This window comes from Lepisma saccharinum, chromosome 1, assembly GCF_977018435.1.
Source record: "Lepisma saccharinum chromosome 1, izLepSacc3.1, whole genome shotgun sequence".
In the NCBI taxonomy this organism is placed as follows: domain Eukaryota; kingdom Metazoa; phylum Arthropoda; class Insecta; order Zygentoma; family Lepismatidae; genus Lepisma; species Lepisma saccharinum.
Window position 1 is genome coordinate 17,358,389 of NC_139229.1, and position 21,213 is coordinate 17,379,601.

The window sequence follows — 21,213 nt, forward strand, 5'->3', positions numbered from 1 at the left end:
CTCAAGAAAAAGTACATGGCAGTGTCGACATGCACATGGAAATTATTGCTGACATGTAAGGAACACAAAAATATTTGCATTATTATCGTATGACCAATGTAACGCGAGATGTACCCCCAAAAGGAATGGTCAACACGCCACTGATTCAAGCTTCAAAATGCAGCGGTACCTTAAAATGACTTATCTCAGAGGCGAATTGCCCTACAGAGATGAATGATATACCTTTGTACGCGGAATGAATCGCAGATTCAGACGATATAAAATTTATGCACATTCGGCGTATATATGGAGGAGGAAGGGGGAATCCCCCAAAAATCTTTTTTTTAAAAAATAAATGGGGCTCCCCCCCAAAAAAAAGGACATGAAAAGGTCAACATGCACATAGAAATTATCGCATGTAAGAAACAGAAAAATATTTGCATCATTATCATATGACCAATGTAACGCGAGTTGTACCCCTGAAACGAAAGGCCTGCTCGCCACTGTCTCAAGCTTCGGTTTTCAGCTAAATGCAGGGTTACATTGAAATGAAAGGCTTTTTCCTCAGGGTGCCTTGTACTTAGATTATTACAATGCAGTTTCAACAACTCCTCTTCCCCCTCCACCAACTTCCATTTGCTCCCGCACGGGAAAATTTATTTTGACCTCGGGTACCGATATACAAACTTCCTTCCAATGCAGTTTCCAGGGGTGAGGGAAATGCATTGCTTTAGAACAACAAAACCAGCCTTCCTTTGTCGGCAAAATTTTTCCCTTGAAAAAAGACACAAAAAAGAAGTCTCCTTTTTCCCGCCATTTTCATAAAAAAAATAAAACGTGCAACAATCATTTCTGTTAAATACATGTGTTAACAACAACATGAAAGAAGAAAATCTAAATTCTAGCCAAAAATAGCGAAGTTATACCTTGACAGAGCATCTCGATTGAGACGATTGGGCTCCTAAAGGTTAAAGTGAGAGAAATACAAAAAAAAGAAAGAAAAATGAGAAAGAAACTTCTCTTTCTTCTTCTTTATTTTCCCCTCCTCTCTAGACAGAGAAGAGAGGGAAAACAGAGATAGAGAGTGACAAAGCAACAGTCTTTCTCTCACCTATCGTTTTCCCTCCTTTTCTGGAGGGAGAGAGAAATAGATAGATTTCTGTTTCTCAGCTCTCAATAGTTAAAAATAGAGAGGGGAGAGAGAAAAAGATATATCATCTTTCTTGTGAAAAAGTAGGAGGAAAGAAAAAAAGGACCATCTCCCCCCTCTTTCTCTCTCCCCAAGAGTGTACCAAAACACCTTTGAATTACAGACATTCAGAATATAGTAAACAAACGTAGTCATTATGTACAGAAAAGTTTCTTATTTCCAGATTGCTGTTTTTGTTGATTGTTCAATTAATTTTGAAGGATCATTACTGTCATTAACAAAGGTTGCAGTTGTCCTGGACAAGAAAAAAAATCATACTCGTGACAACCTGAACAAACACAGTAATACGAAACTTATCTATAGAATATTTAAACTGCGTTTACCATGCCAAACTGAATTCATGCTGCATTTTTACCCTTGAAAATTAGTCTGAAAGTTACAAAATAATTAGTAATAGTATTGTTACAGCTTGACCCACTGTTTCATAACATGATATACTACTACTATTAAAGTGTTGGAAAAAAAAGTAGTTTCACTATAACTGAAACATATTTTAATACCTTGTTTACATTTCAGGTTTCACAAAACAAGACATCGGGGCTGGAGATGGTGAAAGTGATATTCAACCAATGCAGACAGTCCTGGAAACCACTGAAATTACTACCACCACTGCCCATGATTTGAATGAAACCGAGAGCGACATTGAAGGAAAGGATGTTGAAGATAGCCTCATAAAATCAGATGTGAAGGTTAAAATAACAAGTAAAGTGCCACCACCAAGTGAACCACCCAGCACTCAAGAAACTTATGTCCAAGAAGGTAGTGATGACTCGGAGGAGAAGAAAAAGTCAAACGGAACAAAAGTCAATGATGAAACCACAACTGATATTAACCTGGAAAGTTACGATAGCAGTCCTAAGAAATACAATAAGGAGAAAAACCAGATCGAGATGACCGAATGTGCAAATGGTGTTCATGTCCTATCGGATTACAGAGAACATGATGCAAAGCTACTTAAGGGTATTGAGCACTGGAAACTAAGAGGGCATTACATGACGCGGGACAGTAGTGAAGTGTTAAAACCGGAGCCTGGACGGTGTTACATTCGGGACTCGCCAGAAGTGGTGATTAGAGCATGTGTTGAACTTGTTCCCCAGAGTAGATGCCTGGAAGAAACCCCGGCAGTTCTGACCTGTAGTGTTGACGTGGAGCAACACAGATTTGAAGTTACTCAAGTTGAAGTACCAATAGATCTTGCAGCAAATGTCATTCCGAAACCTGGCGAGAAGACCTGTGTTTTTGACCAGTGCCCATCCGTAATTGTTTCCGATCAATCCAGTGTTATGTCAGATGACATGGGTAGTTCAGTTTCCAAGGAACAGTCCGACGGATCCTCTAGTAGTGGTTGGACTGTTCAGAGCGCAAGTACAATGGAAAGAAAACAACCAGAGGGTAGGGAAAAGCCGGCATCGACAGAAAACATGGAAGGAATGTTGGATAGGATATCGCACGATCTCGACTATTTATTAAACAGGAATACTCAAGCAGCTAAGGACAACAACACACAGCCAACAAAGAAGAAAAAGACTGGTCTCAGAGTCCACATTCAAGAGGAAGAAGATGTATTTTTAATTGAATCACCGAAAAACTCACCAAATCACTCCTGATTTTTCATTTTGTCCTTTACAACCAGCAGAACCAGACTGCCAATAATAACTGGTCAGATTTTCTAAAGGTAAATTATTGTGTACGGGTGTGTGGATGCATATACAGTATATGTATGTTTGTCATTCCATTGTCATCAATAACTTAGTGTGTTGTATTTGAAACCAAGAAAGACATTTTGTACTTTTTAGCTTTATTACCATTTGTATGTAAACATAAATCATAAATTATTGTAACTTGTTTCTAATTATTTAAAAAAATATATACATACTTGCCATGTTTTTATAAATACAGAAACACCACAGTATTTAGGTAAATAGCTATTTTGGAGGGGACAGAACTGGAGAGAGTGGCTTTTCTATTCTATACAGGGTGTCTCAAAAGTGACTACTGTTTAACCAGCGATCCGAGAGCTCTCGAGTTTTCTGCGCATGCCCGAAGTAGAAGAGTCCAGTCGTAAATTGGGGGAGTTTGCGGAACCGCTTCTCTGAAACGCAAGCACCGCGAGTGTCACGTGAGGAAAGAGAGCAATGTTGCCAACCGGAGAATATTGACACAAGATATTGGAAGTGCTCTGGCCGTGGAGAGGCATCTTTGCAAAAGCTGAAGTCTTGAACGTAGCGCCAGTTCGGCATCTTTGACCCAACCCCAGAGGAAGCTGACTGGACCCGTATCTGGTTTCGAGCCACCACTATGGGCATCCGGAAGGGGGGGCAGGGGGGGACACCCCCCTGAAAAATGAAAGTCATCCAAAAATTATGTATTTGGCACGTATAATTTCATTTTAACCACAATAATGTGTGTTAATTATTGCATGATCACCATAAATTCAAATTTAAGCAATCAAATTTAAGCAATGTGTTTTTAGGGAACAGCACTATTTTTGGAGAAAATGTGCCTTGTTTGCCCCCTGGAAAAAATCCTGCGTTCGTCCATGGCCACCACCTGTTTCTCCGTAAAGCGATGTTGTCACTTTTGCCTGCAGTGTTTAGACATCCATTCATTCACTGCGACAATTTTACTCACAAGGTCTTTATATTATATATAAAAAAAAAAAAATAGCATAGCACAGCACAATAACAATAACAATAATCGAGATTCAACTCTTCAATACCAACAGTGAACCTAAAATTGACAAAGGAAATGGTTGTGCATGTCCCTCGGTTTTCGTTACTTATGTTCTGGTGGATAAGCATCCTCGCAGATTGGTAACACTGTTCAACGTGCAACCGCGAGCGGCGTTCTCGCGCCTGCCTTCCTATCGCCAACTTCCCCTTTTTCTTGGCACTTTGCCAACTGGAGCTCTCGGATCGCTGGTCAAACAGTATCTCTTTCTTATGACATTAGATTAGATTAGAAAAAAAATGATAAGCTGTGATAAAGTGGTGTATCTTTAGTGCAAAATTTGTGTCTTTACAAAACTTTAATTGCTTTGTGCAAAATGTTGTATCCAATTTCAAACCAAATAAGATAAACATGGAAGTGCCAATCCATTAAATTAGGCACACACAGGAGATGTACTACGTAGATTTTCAGCAAAAAATGCAGGCTCGACCAGCACTCGAAGCTGGGTCTCTGGCATACCGTTCCATTCTGGCTTCGCCTGATTTTTCGCTGGTGCTGTTTTATCTGTGTGAAATCGTCCCTGCAAGTGCTACTGCAATGGGATCTGTTGCCTTTGAAACACTGTAGATGTCAATGTTGCCTGGTACCTCCCAGCATAGAGATGTCAATCAATTAAATTAGGCACACACACACATGTACATCTCCTGTGTGTGCCGAATTTAATTGATTCGCAGTCGCAGTGATGGTCGCCATGTGGAACACTAATTCTTTGCACCATATACTTATATTTACATATATTTTTCATGTCTTGAAACCTGTTTTTCACAATAGATAGTGACTTTCATTGAGACACCCTACATCAATTGACACTTCTATCTTTGGTCTATATGTAATTTTAAAAGAAGAATATCTTCAAAGAATAATACTAACACACATTTTTATGGATGTTGTGTCTGACAGCCGCCTAGTCCACCATGTTGGAAATGGCAAATGTCCTCTAAAACAAATTATAGATGATACTGACAAAAGAAACGCTGGGAAAAAATGTGTTTAATTAAGTTCTATAGTACTAAAGTCCTAGAAAATCCAACTAGGCATTTTCTGCCAAGCACACTAAATAGTAAGACTTTCCCAAATAGCTAGCTACAGCCAGCCTCTGTGGCAGAGGGGTTAACACATCATGCTAGCATTAGTTCTTGTCTAGATATTTGCAGTAGTTTAAGTTTACACAGCTACAAAACTATTGCAAATGTCTAGGCAACAGCGAATGCGAATCACACTAACATTCAAATACATGCTACAGAAGGAATTCCAAGCATATGCAATTTTTTTAAGATATTGGAATATGATAGTAGTTTTTTAAAAGGAGAGGAAATTTCCTTTGCTGGCATCGGCCAAGGGTCCAGCATAGCCTTAACCAATGATTTGGAAGTGCTTACAAGGTTACCAAAATCTGTTTTGAGGGGGGCAAAACTCTGAACTGACATGTGTATCCTGGCTAAGAAATCCAAAATAAAATTGGACAAACTATCCACTCCTCTCCTGGCTACACCTCCCACAGATTCTTGGATCTTTACCTTGAAAAGGACAAAGATTTGCTGACATTAGTGACTAGTAGTGTAACAAGACAGCATTGCTACTACTGAGTACTGTATTCTAGATTGAATTATTGTTGTTTTGAGTCCACTTTATGCACAAAGACTAATTGGGACTGGACCTACAGTTTAAAGTGGGTCCAACCACTGTGCTATGTGCCTCCACCAGGTATCAAACCCACAACCCGTTGATTACAAGGCAACGGCGTTCCCACTATGCCATTGGGGAGGCCTGAGTATTCTGGAAAATGAGTTCCAAGAATGCTGCTTGTGAATGGCATCATAAGGTGAGTATTTTGAAAGTGACAGCAGCTGCTCTGCATATGTAAACAAAGTTTGTGTTTACTGGGGCATTCCAGGAATTGAATTGTTGCACCACACCATAGATAACAGTTGGGCTGAAAAGTTCGTAGGCTGACTCATAGATGGCGTTACTAGAATTAAATCCATGTGATTTTTACTTAGTACTAACCTTCAAAAGATATGTGTATAAATTTCACAGCTGCCAGATAATTAGTTCGTGAGATATAGCATTGTGAGTGAAGCAGCTTTTGTTATTGTGAAAAAATGGATAAAAAAAGAATTTCGTGTGTTAATAAAGCATTGCTTTTTGGCGAAAAAAATTACTGTTGAAGCCAAGGCTTGGCTTGATAAACATTATTTGGACTCTGCACCAGGAAAATCAACCGTTGAGAAGTGGTTTGCTAAATTTAAACGAGGCGAAATGAGCATCGAAGACTATGCACGCAGTGGACGCCCCAAAGAGGCTGTTACCGACGAAAACATCAAAAAAGTCCACAAAATAATTTTAAATGATCGTAAAGTGAAGTTGATCGAGATAGCCGAGACTTTAAAAATATCAAAGGAACGTGTTGGACATATTGTGCATGAATATTTGAACATGCGAAAGCTGTGTGCAAAATGGGTGCCGCGCGGGCTCACAATCGACAATGCACCGTGTCACAAATCAATGAAAACGATGGCAAAATTATATGAATTAGACTACGAATTGCTTCCCCATCCACCATATTCTCCAGATCTGGCCCCCAGTGACTTTTTCCTGTTTGCAGACCTTAAAAGAATGCACGCTGGAAAGAAATTTAGCACTGATGAAGAGGTAATCGCCGAAACTGAGGCCTATTTTGAGGCTAAAGAGAAATCGTACTATAAAAATGGCATCGAAAAATTGTATGACCGCTATAATCGTTGTATCGCCCTCGAAGGCAACTATACTGCTGGACAAAAAAAACCGGACACTTGCATTTTTTGTGATAACGCAATGGGTCGATAAAAGCTCTGGTACAAGGGCTAACTAAATGTTGCAGAAACTGAATTAAGTACGAATGCATAAACAAAGTCTGAGCCTATGAATGGTGATATGGTACTACATGATCTGCCGAACATTCTGTAATATACCTGCGAGCTGTTATTGCAATTCAGATGTCAAATATTAAAGTGTCCGGTTTTCATTGTCCAGCAATATATATTGAATAATAAAATCGAATTTTGTCAAAAAAATATTTTTTACTGTTAGCCTACGAACTTTTCAGCCCAACTGTTACAGTTACATTTCAAATGCTGGAAGGAAATACCATACATTATATCTTGAACATCTTACTCTACAGGCAGTTTTAATTGGTTTCCACTAGAATCTGACAATCACTTTGAATCACCCTGTATATCCTGTGGTTAAAGAAAACCTGTTTGTCTAACATCAGTACTGGTTTGCAGCAGATTTTTTGTAAATAAGAAATTAGTAGTGTCTAAAATACTTTGCTTTGGGAAACACACAAGAAGTATCTTGTACAAAATCTGATTTTATTGAACACACATGCTTTGGCATGTATCTCAATGTACAATATGCAACTTAGCAAACCTATGCTGTACACTGTTGTTATTCCTAACTAGCACCAGTAACTTGGGATTCCAATGAACTGATTGCAATAGCTGCACGAGACCAGGAAAAGTCACAAAACAAAACCCCACACCACAAGCTTCCGTGAAACAAAACCTCCCTTCCGTAAGGCAACCTATAATTGGTCTACTGCAACAGTCTTTAAAGGTTTTTGCCTCTGGAAGCCAAAGCGATTTCATTTTCCTAGAATAAGCTTCAGAAATAGATTTGGCTGAGTACTGGCCAAAGCTTGATTCAGTAGTTTCTGCAGTACTTTCTTCACTTCTCTCTTTCTCTTTCTTACGCTTTTTCTGTAGCCGTCGCAATAGCTTTTGGTGCTGCATTCTTAAAGTTTTCCTTTCGTTTGCATTTCCATCTTTGTGCACAGGCTCCGCGGGACCTACATATGAACGATCACGCTGATGCTCCTGAATGTCAGCTTGAAATGGCAAACTCACCGTCGCAAAATCTGACAAACAACCCTTTCCGCACAGCATCACGAGCACGGGAATTAGACACTTCTCATCAACAATAGTAGACTTTACAGACTGAATGTCTACTTGTTTGCTCTGCATGGCTTGCTGGATCACGCGTATTTTCTTCTTGTCTCTTAAAACATAAAAATCTCTTTGGTCAGAAGCACTTGTACTTACGCTACCCCCAAGCCAGTCTTGAAGCAGCATTCCCCAAGGGAAGTTAAAAGGAGACAATGTTCCAAATTTTATGTAGTTTGGTCTCTTTGCTGGTGGGTACCTGGAAATAATAAAAAAAACTTATAAGAAAACTGTACCATGAGTATCAACTGGCATACATACTCAGAAAATGCTCTGAATTTATATTACTTATTTACAGGGGTAGACAAAACTAAAAATAATTCACACGCCAGCTCCAGCTGCTCTTTCCAGTATTTATATATATGTATATTAATTTTTCAAATGCGGTTTAAGAAAGCCATGAATCCAACTAAGGTAAAGATATAAATTTTGAAATGTCTAAGACTGGATTGAAAGTAATAAATTCTTGCAGCAGAGTACTACAAAATTCCATATACCAGGTGTGCCGGTTAATAATTTTTAATTGATCCGAAAGAAAACAAGTGTATCTGGAAAGAAAGGTAACAAATGCTTTATTCAAAGTATGCACCATCGCCAGCTATACATTGTACCCATCTGTCCGTCAACCTGTGGATGCCCTTCCAGAAAAATCGTTCACATTTTGAGGTGATCCAATCTTCTTAATTGTTGAAGTGTTGCTGGGAAAGTGAGTGAGACATTGATGAAAATAAGTGGTAGTCCGAAGGGGCTAAGTCTGGTGAGTATGGCAGGTGGGGCAAGAATTCCCAGCCAAGTGCAGAAATTGTGTCTCTGACGCATTTCACTGTGTGTGATGAGGCGTTGTCGTGCTGCAAAATCACTTTTCCGTGCCTTGTTGCCCAATCTGGGCACTTTTCGATCAATACATGGTTCAAATTGATGAATTGTTGACGGTAGCGAACGGCATTCACTGTTTCACCTGGTTTCAGAAGCTCATGGTGTACTACACCCTTCTGATCCCACCAAATGCACAGCATTGTTTTCCTTCCAAAGCGATTCAGTTTTGCGGTCGATGTTAAGGTTGTCCTGGGTCAGTCCTGGATCAACCCATGACTTTTTGCATTTTGGGTTCTCGAAGTAGATCCATTTTTCGTCCCCAGTCACTATCCGATGCAAGAAAGACTTTCTTTCATGCCGAGAAAGCAACACTTCACACACCGTTTTTTGCTTTTCCATTTGTCTGTCGTTCAGATGATGTGGGACCCATTTTCCTGCCATCTGGATCTTTCCCATGGCATGAAGATGATCAGATATGGTTCAGCGACCAACATTTAACTTCTCTGCCAGTTGTTGTTGCGTTTGCGTATCGTCTTCGTCCAACAGTACTTGCAATTCGGCGGCTTGGAATTTTTTCGGCTGGCCCGGGCGATCTTTATCTTTCAAGTCGAAATCACCACTTTCGAATCTTCGAAACCAACGCACACACGTGTCTTGCGTTAGGACCGTACATTTCCACAAGGATACGATGGCTTTCACTCGCGTTTTTCTTTTGATTGAACAAGAAAAGCAGGACGTACCACACATGCTCCTTATTTGGTTTGAAGGTCAACATTTTTTCCACACAAACCCAATATCACGATCACTCTCACTCGGTTGCACATCCACGGCATTTTGACAGGTATTGTCCTGGCAACACACTGACGTAACAGTTGAGACTGTGCACCAACCCTTGCTTCCAGCGCCATCCAGCGACAAAATTAAGAATTATTAACCAGCACACCTGGTACATCACTCTACTGATAAAAGCATGAATAACTATGCAATACATTCTAATACTTGGCTGATTCTACCATATCACTGCAGATTTTAAAATTTGGCTAGTAACAGTGAAAAAAATTATAATGGCATGTTTATTATTCTGATTTAATGATACACATGATACTGAAAACATACACAGCACTCATTTTTTTAAAAAAAGGTAATGGAAATTTCCATAAGTGAACTAAAATATTTAGGTGGCAAGTTAAAATTTTCAGGCACCATGGCAACTACGGATCCTGTATTTTTCTACCCCTACTTATCAAATTACGAAAGTAACAGATGGAACAGACTGTTGGTCTGATAGTGTCTACCAGGAAATACCATTTATAATTTCTTGATATAATTCTTCCAGTGGCGTATTCTGAATATTTAGTCTGGTTTACTGCAACAATTCTTATTAGTGTTTATAAACTAAAACACTGCTGTTATTTTATAAAAAACTACAAGATCTACGGCAAACTCCATTCTCACATAGGATCATTTAACTATGAAGTCAAAAATTCAGAGACATGTAACTTCTACACCAATGTATTGTAAATAAATATGAACATTATCCAGAACATAAGTTCCAAACAACTATTAAGAAAAAGCAAGAAAACATTTTTTTACACACAATCTATATTGAAATTTGATGCACAGTACATGTGTTCGTTAGCCATGAAAACTGCCTTTTTGTCAAAAAGAGAGTGGAGGATGGGTCATCAGTAGAGCTGAGCTGATGCCGATGTATCAGTATCCGCCAATACCAGTGGTATCTGTATCGGTTGCAATTCATATACCAATACTTTCCCCGCATATTGGTTTTCACGGGTTCCACAAAAACGCAGTGCGACACTTCCGTCGAGTCTATTATTCTGGAAATTATGCAAAATTCGAATTTCTTTTTTATTGTGATTACATAACAGCTATTTTGATATTCTGATTAAATTGATGCATATAATTGGAGAATAATATTTACAATATTGATCAATATTTTGAACACATTTTAATTACTGTAATTTTCAAGCATCGGCATCGGTGGGAATCGATAAGAGTATTGGCATCGGTATCGGTTCAAAATTACATCGGCTCAGCCCTAGTCATCAGAGAATATCCATAAGCAATCTATAGTCTGCACCACCTTGGTGTTTCAAAGCTGTGTAGGCAGAGAAAACAGACCATGGAATTTACTTGTGTAATTTTCAATCAGCAATTTTTATTCATATGCACATGAAGCATGCTTACAATTTTTACTGATAAGGGGCACCGCAGGTAGCAATTCAATCTAACAGGCAATGTTTTATTATGATCACTCACAATTTGATATATCACAATGCTGGAGCCAGTTATACATTCTTGTTTTGCTGCTAGGAGATGCACCTGTCATATGAGCTCCTATTACATGCCCTCATTTGAAATTGGAAAATATCCAATATAGTGACTGTATCTCTCATGCACTCACCTGTACACCTTTCATATTTTTCACAATATAAGTTCCACTTGGCAGTGTCAGTCTACAATTTTGTAAAAACAAAATTCCCCGACTTTTCCAGCCCAAGAAGCAAATTTTTCCATACTAAACCATAAGGGCAATTCATGTATTTAAACATGTGTGTAAGAAGGTCACTACATTTTATCTAAACACCAGACTTAGTATCCCACTTTACCAAGCTTTTAAAATATTCGCTCCATATGTTAAAATTAAAAAAGGGAGACAAAACGATAATTGAATGCTTGATAGGAGCATCAGGGGTGAGTTTTTACGTAATACTGTACTTGTCATGTAAACACAGATTTCTCCTTTATAAAAATCATAACAACTATAGCATAAATAATGCATAATTATAGTAAAATTTAGTAATATATATAAATTTACTGATACTGATAACCGATATTCTACTGATACAATATAAAGTTCCAAACAGGTCTTGAAGTACGTGAATGGATCACTGACCTCCTCAATAAATGTGTGTTTCAAGGCATTTACTTTTTTAAAAAGTAGGGCATGGAGATTATCCACAAAAATTATAACAAAATGGCAGAATTTTGTACTAAATTATAAGATGTTTATAGATACATTGGATCGGTAAAATAATCAGTAATTTTACCGATAAACCGATATGCCTATATCGGCCAATGCCGGTAGATTACCGATTAATCTTTCCCATCCCTAATGTATATATTAATCCTAATATCGACCAAACAACCCAAAAATCACAAGGAAGTAGATTTCTAACTGAAAATAGTTCAAAACATGACCCCTTTTTTCTAGAGTATTTAATACAAAAATTCATACTGTAGCTACTGGTAATAATACTCAATATAGCAAACTGAAGTATAGTTTGTCCACAACACATTTAAAATGTCTTCATTGCTTCTTTTTAATTTGTTGAAAAACCTACTTTTAGTGCACTACTACAAAAAATGTTGATTTTTCCAGAAATCCTTGACTATTCCAGAAAAAGTAAATTCTAGGGCTGAGCCAATGTCGATGTATCAGTATTGGAAAGTATCTATTCATCCACAGATACCAGCCGATACTTTTCCAGCATATTGGTCTTTAACAAGGTCTGCCAAAATGCCACACTAAACGTTCGTGGAGTCTCAATCATTCTGGAAATTATGCAAAATTCAAATTTTATTTTTATTTTGCACGAAAAGCTATATATTTTGTGATTGCATAATACTAGGGAGAGTCAAAAATTAAATGCACTTTCACCATTACTTTCTTTAGGTTGGCCATTCAGAGTTCGCGTGCTGAAAGATGGTACTGTTGTTGTAACATGGCCGAGGTTTCATATTAATCGCTCCAGTTTTCTTTCTTTTGTAACAGAGTAAACATGACTGCTCTGCTGGCATTGTGCACCAACGCAGAACAGAGAACAATGATCTGTTTCTCTGCTCCGAAGGTGTGTCAGGGGCTGAATTTCACCTTAGGCTTTGAGTACAATACGGGGACAGTGCTCTACTGCGTAGTGTATATGAGTGGATCGAGAGGTTCAAGAATGACCGGACAAGCGAGAAGCACGAAGCGGGAGCAGGATGCCCATCAACCTCCACCACTGATGGGAAGATTCAACAAGCTCAAGAGATGATTCTGACGAACAGAACACAGGGTGACAGCCAATGAGGTGGCATGTTCTCTGCAAATTGGTGATCAGTGGCATGCCTGCCTGAGGGGGGGGGAGGGGTTGGTTGGGGTTATAAGTAATTCTTGAATATACTAAAGCAAATTATTGGAGAATATTTACACACCAATATTGATCAATATTTTGAACAAATTTTAATTATTGCAATTTTCAAGTATCGTTATCGGTGGGTATCGGCAAGAGTATTAGTATCGGTATCGGTTCAAAGTGGTATCGGCTCAGCCCTTTTAAATTCCTGACTTTTCCAAGTTTTTCCAGACTGCTAGATACCCTGTGTTACTTGTCCAAGAGTAACAGAGAGGAGGAGAAGCATACCCAAACCCTTTCCCTACACTGAGCATGCAGACATTGATACAGCGACAACAGCCCAGCAACGAATAAACAACACATGGTCAATGAAACGCAGCCATGCACGCCCAAGTAGCTTGGATCCAATGTTGGTTGAGTTGGTGTTTTAAGTCCACTTATGCACTGTAAGGCTAATCGGGACTGGACCTACAGTTTAAAGTGGGATCCGAACCACTTGTGCCTCCACCGGGTATCGAACCCGGGACCCCTTGATTACAAGGCAATGACGCTACCACTGCGCCATGGGGGAGGCCCTTGGATCCAATGTGAGCACCCACACTTATTTACATTATGTTGTTTGTTCTGCTACTTTTTGCTGTGTACACAAGCGTAAAAGTTCAGCTGGAACTGGATTCTATCTGACCATACTCTTAATAGAAAATCATTAGAGCTTGGAAGTTGATGACAAAAAAAAATAATTAAAAAAAGGATCTATAAATTACCTTAAAATGTAAAAAAAAATACCAAAAAATAATTTTCGCTCTTCTAAAGAAAGCTTAATATTTTTCATAAATAACAAGAGACTAGTTGAATAATTCAATAAAATCTGTCATTTGGTGGTTTAAACTATTGAATCAAAGGGGGAAAAGCAATTAAGTGATAATGTAGTTTTCTATATTTTTACTTCAAGGTTGCATAAAATACACCACAATATATTTTTTTTGTATAAGTCATTGACCTCCTTTCAGAGTGAATTTCTGAAAATACAGCTTCGTTGCATGTGCATCTGATTATAATTTTTTCATGTGACTAATTTTACTTTAAAATCACAGATTAAAGCAATAATAGTGGCCAGCAAAGCAACCTCAAAGTAAGTTTGCTGGACAAAAAGTACATTTACTATTAATTATTTATCCACTGCTAAAGCACTGCCTTTACATTAACCATATTTACAATTATTGGTGCCTTGCTAAACAGACCATTTTAGGAAATTTAAATATGTAAGTTATGCCAGCAAATGCATTTCTACTTCACTCAAAATGAGGCAAGGAGCAAAAAAAAAAACCTTAAAAACTTTAAAAAAGGGCAAAAATTGGCAAAACAACTGAAAAGTGACCTAAAAGCCAAAAAAAAAGGTTGGAAAATGAAAAAAACAAACAAACAAACTGGTTCTAACTGAAGTAAAATGGACTGCTACAGAGCCCAGGAATAACAAGATGATTTTTCATCAACTTCCGAGCCATAATAATCACGTCTTGCGTAAACCCTTACCTGAAATGCTTCTCCTCCAGCTCACGTTGCTTCCTCTTTCCTTCCTCGAAACCAGCTAATGTGTCAGGAGCAAGGTTGAGCCAAGTACCACGACCACTTTCCAAAGCGAGGGATTCGTCTTCCCTAAGACCTCCGGCTCGGGCAGAGCAGAATATGAAGGCAAGCCAAAAAGGCATCCCCCAACCAGCTGGAACTATAATATCCCAACCAGAGCCATAGCCTATGGACAAGAGAAAAGAAATGTTTATAATTTTAGTTTGGTTATTTTCATTGATTCGATTGGTTTATATTTAGTTCACTTTTCTGCCACTTTTGGCTAATTGCGAATATGAGAATGAGTGATGATATGGTGGAAGTGATGAAGAGACACTCGTAAAGAATACTCATTTTCAATATTTCTTGTTATTATCCCACACTATTTAAGGATTGGGACAGTTATTGCTAAACTAAACTAAAATTATTCTTCCTAAAAGCTTGAATGTCATGTTTTAATAGGTGATCAGAGCGTGTTACGTTACACCACCACTGATCTAGGTTGAAATTCCAGTCTTGGCATGGGTGTTTTTTATAAGTATCCACTTTTCATCATATTACGCATTTTCATTTTCACAATTAGCTAAAAGTGGCAGAAAAGACACTAAATAACAAAAATGAAATTAAATTAGATAATGGCATATTAAAGTACCTAAACATTTTTGTGAGTAGCTGAAACTTTGAGATCTACCTTCTTTGACCACCATAATAATGCATTGTAGATTTTACAAGTAAAGGGTGTAAAAAAAATTTTTAAAAAGTAACTGAAACTCTACTTAAACCATGTTCAGTCACCTTTTTTTAAAAAAAAAACACCCTGTACATTGGAACCTCGATTTTACGTTTTTCAGGGGACCAAGCTGAAAAATTTTAAATTCAGTTAACGAGGAAAAGTTTACAATATCTAGCTATGTTATCAAAACTGAATGAATAATGCAGAAAAATGTAAAATCCAGGAATATAAAATCGGGGTTCCACTGTACTTGCTACAGCATCAAAAATTAGTAACACTATTAACCTTTCGCCACCTGGCGGTCGAAATTTTGACTACAACATGTGAACCCCTTAATCCCGGATGGTAGATATTTCGACCAGCAGCACGCGGCAGCAATTAACGTGCAATTTCTCGAAAACTGCACATGCTATTTCAGTTCCATCTCTTTTTATCTTTAGTATATATACGAAGGTATGACATACTCGAATTACAAATCAATACATCCATTGTTACTACTATTAACAAGTGAAGTTTGAAAAAGTTTTTCTTTCCCTTTGTTATCTCCATATTATTATGGGATAGATTTTTAAAAGTGGCTATAACTTGTAAACTACTGCATCTTTTTTAAAAAATAAATTATAGACGCAAGAATGAGTAAAAAGCAACATTTTAAGCTGACAATTAAGGATTCAGGGGGGGATGCAGGGGTTGTAAAAATTTGCCCCGACCACGTGTTAGCACATGGCAGCAATTAATGTGTCATTTTTTGTAAACTATACACTGTATTTCAGTTCTATCTTCTTTGTTCATTAGTTTACATATAAAGGCATTATATACTGCAATTACGAAACAGTTCATCCATTGTTACTATTATTAAAGAGTGCTGTTTGAAAAAGCCCTATATTCCCTTGTTATTTTGGGATATACTGAAGATAAAAAGCTATAACTGCTGAACTACTGCATCTTTATGAAAAATTTAAATTCTAATTGTAAGAATGAATAAAAAGGAACATCTTAAGTAACATCCGAACCCCGTAATTTTGTTTATTTTTTTCAAACTTGTGGCACGTGCATTACATATCCTCATAGAGCGGTCTTTTCTCATGCTTCTCTCCAAATTTGGTCCATCCAGCGTCCATAGGACCGATTCTACAAGTGAAATTCCGGACACTGTCCTGAAGCTGGCAACACTGCCAATTTATATGTTGTTATTTTTTTACTCAAGAAATATCAGTCCGATTTCAACGAAACTTTGCAAGGTTGTAGGAATGTACCACTGCTACACACTTCTTCTTAATTTGACATTAAATTATTGGGAGGCACAATGTATACATTTTACCTCCGCTAAAAGCCCTGTCTTTAAGAAAGAAAACAAATTTCATATACCTATGACAATTAGTTCTTGAGTTACTTTTTTTTTTAACTTCACGGCAAGTTTGAAAAGAACGCGCTTGAAAATGCGCTGGTGTGAACGAGAATACAGGTGCACGAGAGGTCCGGCGGGTAAAGGTTAAGCCTTGTTTCCATGATAGAAAAAAACATGGCATATGCTGACCAAGGCAGATGTTAGTTTGGTTCCAAATCTGATTTATTGTTGTTTTCTTTACTTACTTCGCTTTTCTGCTACTTTTGGCTAATTGCGAAGATGACGATGAGTGGATGATATGATGAAGGGACACCCATGCCAGGATTCAAATCCAGAACCCCTGGCATCCTAGTGCACTGTGCTAACCACTCTGCCATGGAGATCGGCAGTTCTGAGTCTGAGGAAGACCCTGATAGAGCATTGAAATGTGTTAAGCATTTACGGAAATAAAGACTGCTTTGGTCAGCATATTTAAAGTTGTTTTTTTTTTCTGTGGAAAATTAAGTCTATGGCAAGAGAAAAATGAAGATGAACGAAATGGATCTTTAATTGGACAACATGAGAAGAAGAATCTCATGTTAATTTCGTATTAAAAGTTGCCATCGTTAATCTCTTCAAACACTGTAAAAACAAAGTATATTGATATTTAATGCTGGTCTGATCAAATGACTTTTTGTACCGAAAAGAAACACTGCTTCATATTAAAATCCAACACTCCTTACCTATTTTTTTCTGCACTGGGTCTTGACTCCCTGGCTGCTGAATCAGGATAACAGGTATTTGTGAATGCACCATCTCAGGATCCTGGTATGAAAACAGCAACTCTTCCTTGGTGTGGCCAGGAACTAAATGTTTTGATCTAAGCTCATTAAACTCAGCTGTTGATAATTTAGTTGCTGTAACGGCATCTCTCACATAAGGGTTCCACAGTGCACTTGCAGCTAACGTGGGTGAAGGGCGTATCAAATCTGCTGTTGCCTCTACATGTTCTGCAAAATGATAGAAAAAGTCACTGAACTGTCATGTGTGGACCGAAATGATAAAAATTCAAAAGAATGACCATTTTTACTCTATGAATCAGGGCTACGAGTTAGGACAGTACCAGAGTCGAACCAGTACTCAAATTGGGAGGAAATGAAGGGGATGCTATCCCTTCTAAGAAAATTTGTGTAAGCATCGCCCCACTCATCCCCAAACTGAAACAAGCATCCCCACCTAGGAATTTCAACTTCCCCATATTACTTTGACCTTGAGCTGAGTCAATACCAAGATGAACCAATTGTGTTACCCAAGGGTAGACAAATACACAGTCCAAAATCTAATTCTAATTCTTATTTTTGTGGTTGTTGTGGTACTTTAGTATTATACAGACTACCTGATTTCAGATTGTCTGTTTTAACCTAACCTAACTTTGGAAATGGGAACAAGTAAATATTATGTTACTTTAGGTTAGGTTAGTTTGGTTAGGTTAAAACAGACAATCTGAAATCAGGTAGTCCATATAATACTAAAGTACTGTTGTTGCTTATAATTATTCCAGTTCACTTATGAAAATTTCAAATACCTTTTTTTAAATTATGAATACAATATGTTTTTAATGTTTTTTTTCTGTATCACATGTAACATTAAATCAGAATGACAAACATTGCATTATAAATTTTTGCATAGTATCTAGCCGAATTTTAAAATCTGCAGTGATATGGTAGTAGGCCATATATTAGAACGTATTGCATAGTTATTCATACTGTTACCAGTAGATCCTTCTTTAGGAAGGCCACTCAGAGGCAAGAATTAACTACTTTAAATCCAATCGTGTGTCCAACACCGTGGCCGTGCGGTCTAAGATGTAAGCTTTGGGCTCCGACTACATGACATGCACAGGTTAGTCTCTCCTGGGAAAAGCATAACAACTGTTCTCCTGACATTTTGGCCAATGCAGGGAACCGGTGGCTACCCACCATCGATGGGGATCTACGAATGAGTAGCATAACCCGGTCATAGAAAACCTATGACTGGGGGTTCGTTAACAGAGTGGCTACGCTTGGACCATGATAACATTTAAGTATAATTCCCGGTTTTCAAGGTGAACTTTCCAAAAATTGAATTCTCTATTTCAACCTCAACATCCACACAAATATCTTCGTAACATAAAGGGTCTTTGTGATTCTAACATCCAAAAATTATAATTCAATTAAACGGTATACATAATATAATTAAAATATTTAATTTAAGGTGCTGAGTTTCTATTTATAATCAGAGATGCAACCATGAATTTTTGTCTGAGCAGGCGGGGAGAAAGTGCCAGGATAAATGTACTAATACTAATAATAATAGTGTTAATATTATTATTATTTTACTTTGCTTGTTGTGCCATGTTTGGCTAATTTGCGAAGATGGGGATGTGTGATATGATGAAATTGATGAATGGACAGCAATAGCAGCAGCAGCAGGAGGAGGAGGAGGAGGAGCAGGAGTAATAATATCAAAGACATCAATATCCTCGTAAATTATGCAAAAAGGGGGGTAGAAGTTGGTGCTAAAGCATTTGCTAAACGATTTAAATTATTTTTCTCCACACGGCACAGTAGTTCGGATCCCACTTCAAACTGTATGTCCTGTCCTGATTAGCCTTTCTGTGAATAAAGTGGACTTAAAACCACAAATCAATCGATCAATTTTACAGCATTTTTCATTTAGATAGTTCGGCACCAAGGTCCGACTCCTGCTGCCTCCTAGCTATGGTTATAAACTTGACAAGACTAAGAAAAGGAGAAACTGCGAGCGAAGCGAGCAAGAAAATTATACCAAAAATAATTTTTATTTGCATAAAATGTGAATAGGATTTGGATTAGAAAAAATTGTAATTTTTCACGTCTACGGAGAAAAATTCAAGTAGAATTCACACGTAATTCCCGGAGCCAATAATTCACGCATAATACCCGGAATTCCCGGTGAGTAGCCACCCTGGTTAATTGTCACACGTCACCCCGTAACTGGTTGGTGGGAGTGAGGCCAGCAGTTGGTAGGTGAGCTCTGGCCCTCGCAGGTTGTTACTCCATGGATTATTATAGTCCAATCTTGTATTAATTAATAAATTACATGCTTTAAGGTCAGATTTCAAAATGTGTAGCTATATCTTAGTTGGATTCATTGTCATCTTAATACATGCTAGCTTCTGAGAAAAGGGACTGAATTATATTTAGTATTGTCTACCCCTGGTGATACCACTTCCCACCAATACATAAAAATTGTAACAATTACCCTAATAAAATAATAAAAAATTACCACTTATTGATGGCAAAGCTTTGCTCCTCTTTTGTGGCATAAAATTTCTTGGGTCTTGAACTGTGAGAGCAAACACTGTATGCGGTGGAAGTTCTGCTGGTGACATAACACTAGTCAATCCTCTCCAAGTTTTTTTTTGAAATTCCAAGCTTTGCAGGAGAAAGTCATTTTCAGCTAAATATCTTTTCCACCATGACATCGGCACATTTTCAGTTTCCACATCACCATTAGTTTCCATTTTTATCTCCCCCTTGTGGCTTCTCTTGACACCTTGCCTACATCCGGTTTCATTAATTCTCTCTGTCCTAACAACTGCATCTAAAACAGATGGCTTTAGAACTTCACACAACACTGCCTGGGATAAAGGTCCAATCAAACGAAACCTGTTTAAAGTGTCTTTCAAGAGAACCATATTAACTGCACCATTGGTGAACTTTGGTGTTTTCACAAATGGAACATTTTTAGGCTTCAGTTTATTTTTTTCTACATCTTTCTTTTTCTTTTTCTTGCCTTCCCTGCCCTTCAATTCCCCACATTCAGTGTCACTTGGTTCTACATTCTTCTTTTTCTTTCCTTCCCTGTCCTTCAATTCCCCACATTCAGTGTCACTTGGTTCTACATTCTTCTTTTTCTTTCCTTCCCTGTCCTTCAATTCGCCACATTCAGTGTCACTTGGTTCTACATTCTTCTTTTTCTTTCTTTCCCTGTCCTTCAATTCGCCACATTCAGTGTCACTTGGTTCTACATTCTTCTTTTTCTTTCTTTCCCTGTCCTTCAATTCGCCACATTCAGTGTCACTTGGTTCTACATTCTTCTTTTTCTTTCTTTCCCTGTCCTTCAATTCGCCACATTCAGTGTCACTTGGTTCTACATTCTTCTTTTTCTTTCCTTTCCTGCCCATCAATTCTCCACATTCAGTGTCACTTGGTATCACTGGCTCACACTCACTTTGGACATTCACAAAGTCAAATACATCAATTAACTCCTGAAGCACCTCTTCATAAAAGGATGGATGAACCCACATCCAGATTGTCCTAATATTCTCTTCTGCATTTGGCACAATGGACGAATCCTCGTATTCTTGCTCCGGCTTCCATAAAAATGTTACACTGCCGATGGCTCCATACGGGAACGTATTCTTATGATATAACATCACAGAACCTTCCCGAGTTCCGTTCAAATATGCTTGGGCACCAAAAGTTGGGCCACAAGTGCTGGATGTTAGTGTACTAAGTCCACTAAGAATGTTCTCCAGAGCTCCAGATAATTCAATTGCAGAAAAATATGAATGATCCTGAAAGAAAAAAATAAATAAATTTGTGAAGTAACATGATAAAATCATCCTATTTGGCATCTTAGACCACCAGAGATGTTTATTTGACTTTGGTAGGTAAAAGGTAATGTTCCTCGTGTATATAGCATTG

The 21,213-nt window shown here is 37.9% G+C and overlaps 2 protein-coding genes across 6 annotated transcripts in view; one reads left to right on the top strand and one right to left on the bottom strand.

Annotated features, from left to right (window-relative positions):
• LOC145993200 (uncharacterized) overlaps positions 1-3,032 on the top strand; it is a 776,759-nt gene extending 773,727 nt beyond the window's left edge. For all 3 annotated transcript variants that reach the window (XM_083129421.1, XM_083129420.1, XM_083129422.1), the window contains one exon: positions 1,706-3,032. In XM_083129421.1, the coding sequence (XP_082985547.1) occupies positions 1,706-2,796 (1,091 nt within the window). In that variant the 3' untranslated portion in view covers positions 2,797-3,032. The remainder of the gene's footprint in view (positions 1-1,705) is intronic.
• A 4,093-nt stretch (positions 3,033-7,125) lies between these two features.
• Pop1 (POP1 ribonuclease P/MRP subunit) overlaps positions 7,126-21,213 on the bottom strand; it is a 43,809-nt gene continuing 29,721 nt past the window's right edge. For 2 of the 3 annotated variants that reach the window (XM_083129424.1, XM_083129425.1), the window contains exons 6-9: positions 19,790-21,083; positions 17,227-17,493; positions 14,391-14,610; positions 7,126-8,101 (exon numbers count right to left, since the gene is read on the bottom strand). In XM_083129424.1, coding sequence (XP_082985550.1) covers positions 7,303-8,101; positions 14,391-14,610; positions 17,227-17,493; positions 19,790-21,083 — 2,580 coding nt within the window. In that variant the 3' untranslated portion in view covers positions 7,126-7,302. The remainder of the gene's footprint in view (positions 8,102-14,390; positions 14,611-17,226; positions 17,494-19,789; positions 21,084-21,213) is intronic. The other variant, XM_083129423.1, reaches the window with a different exon arrangement.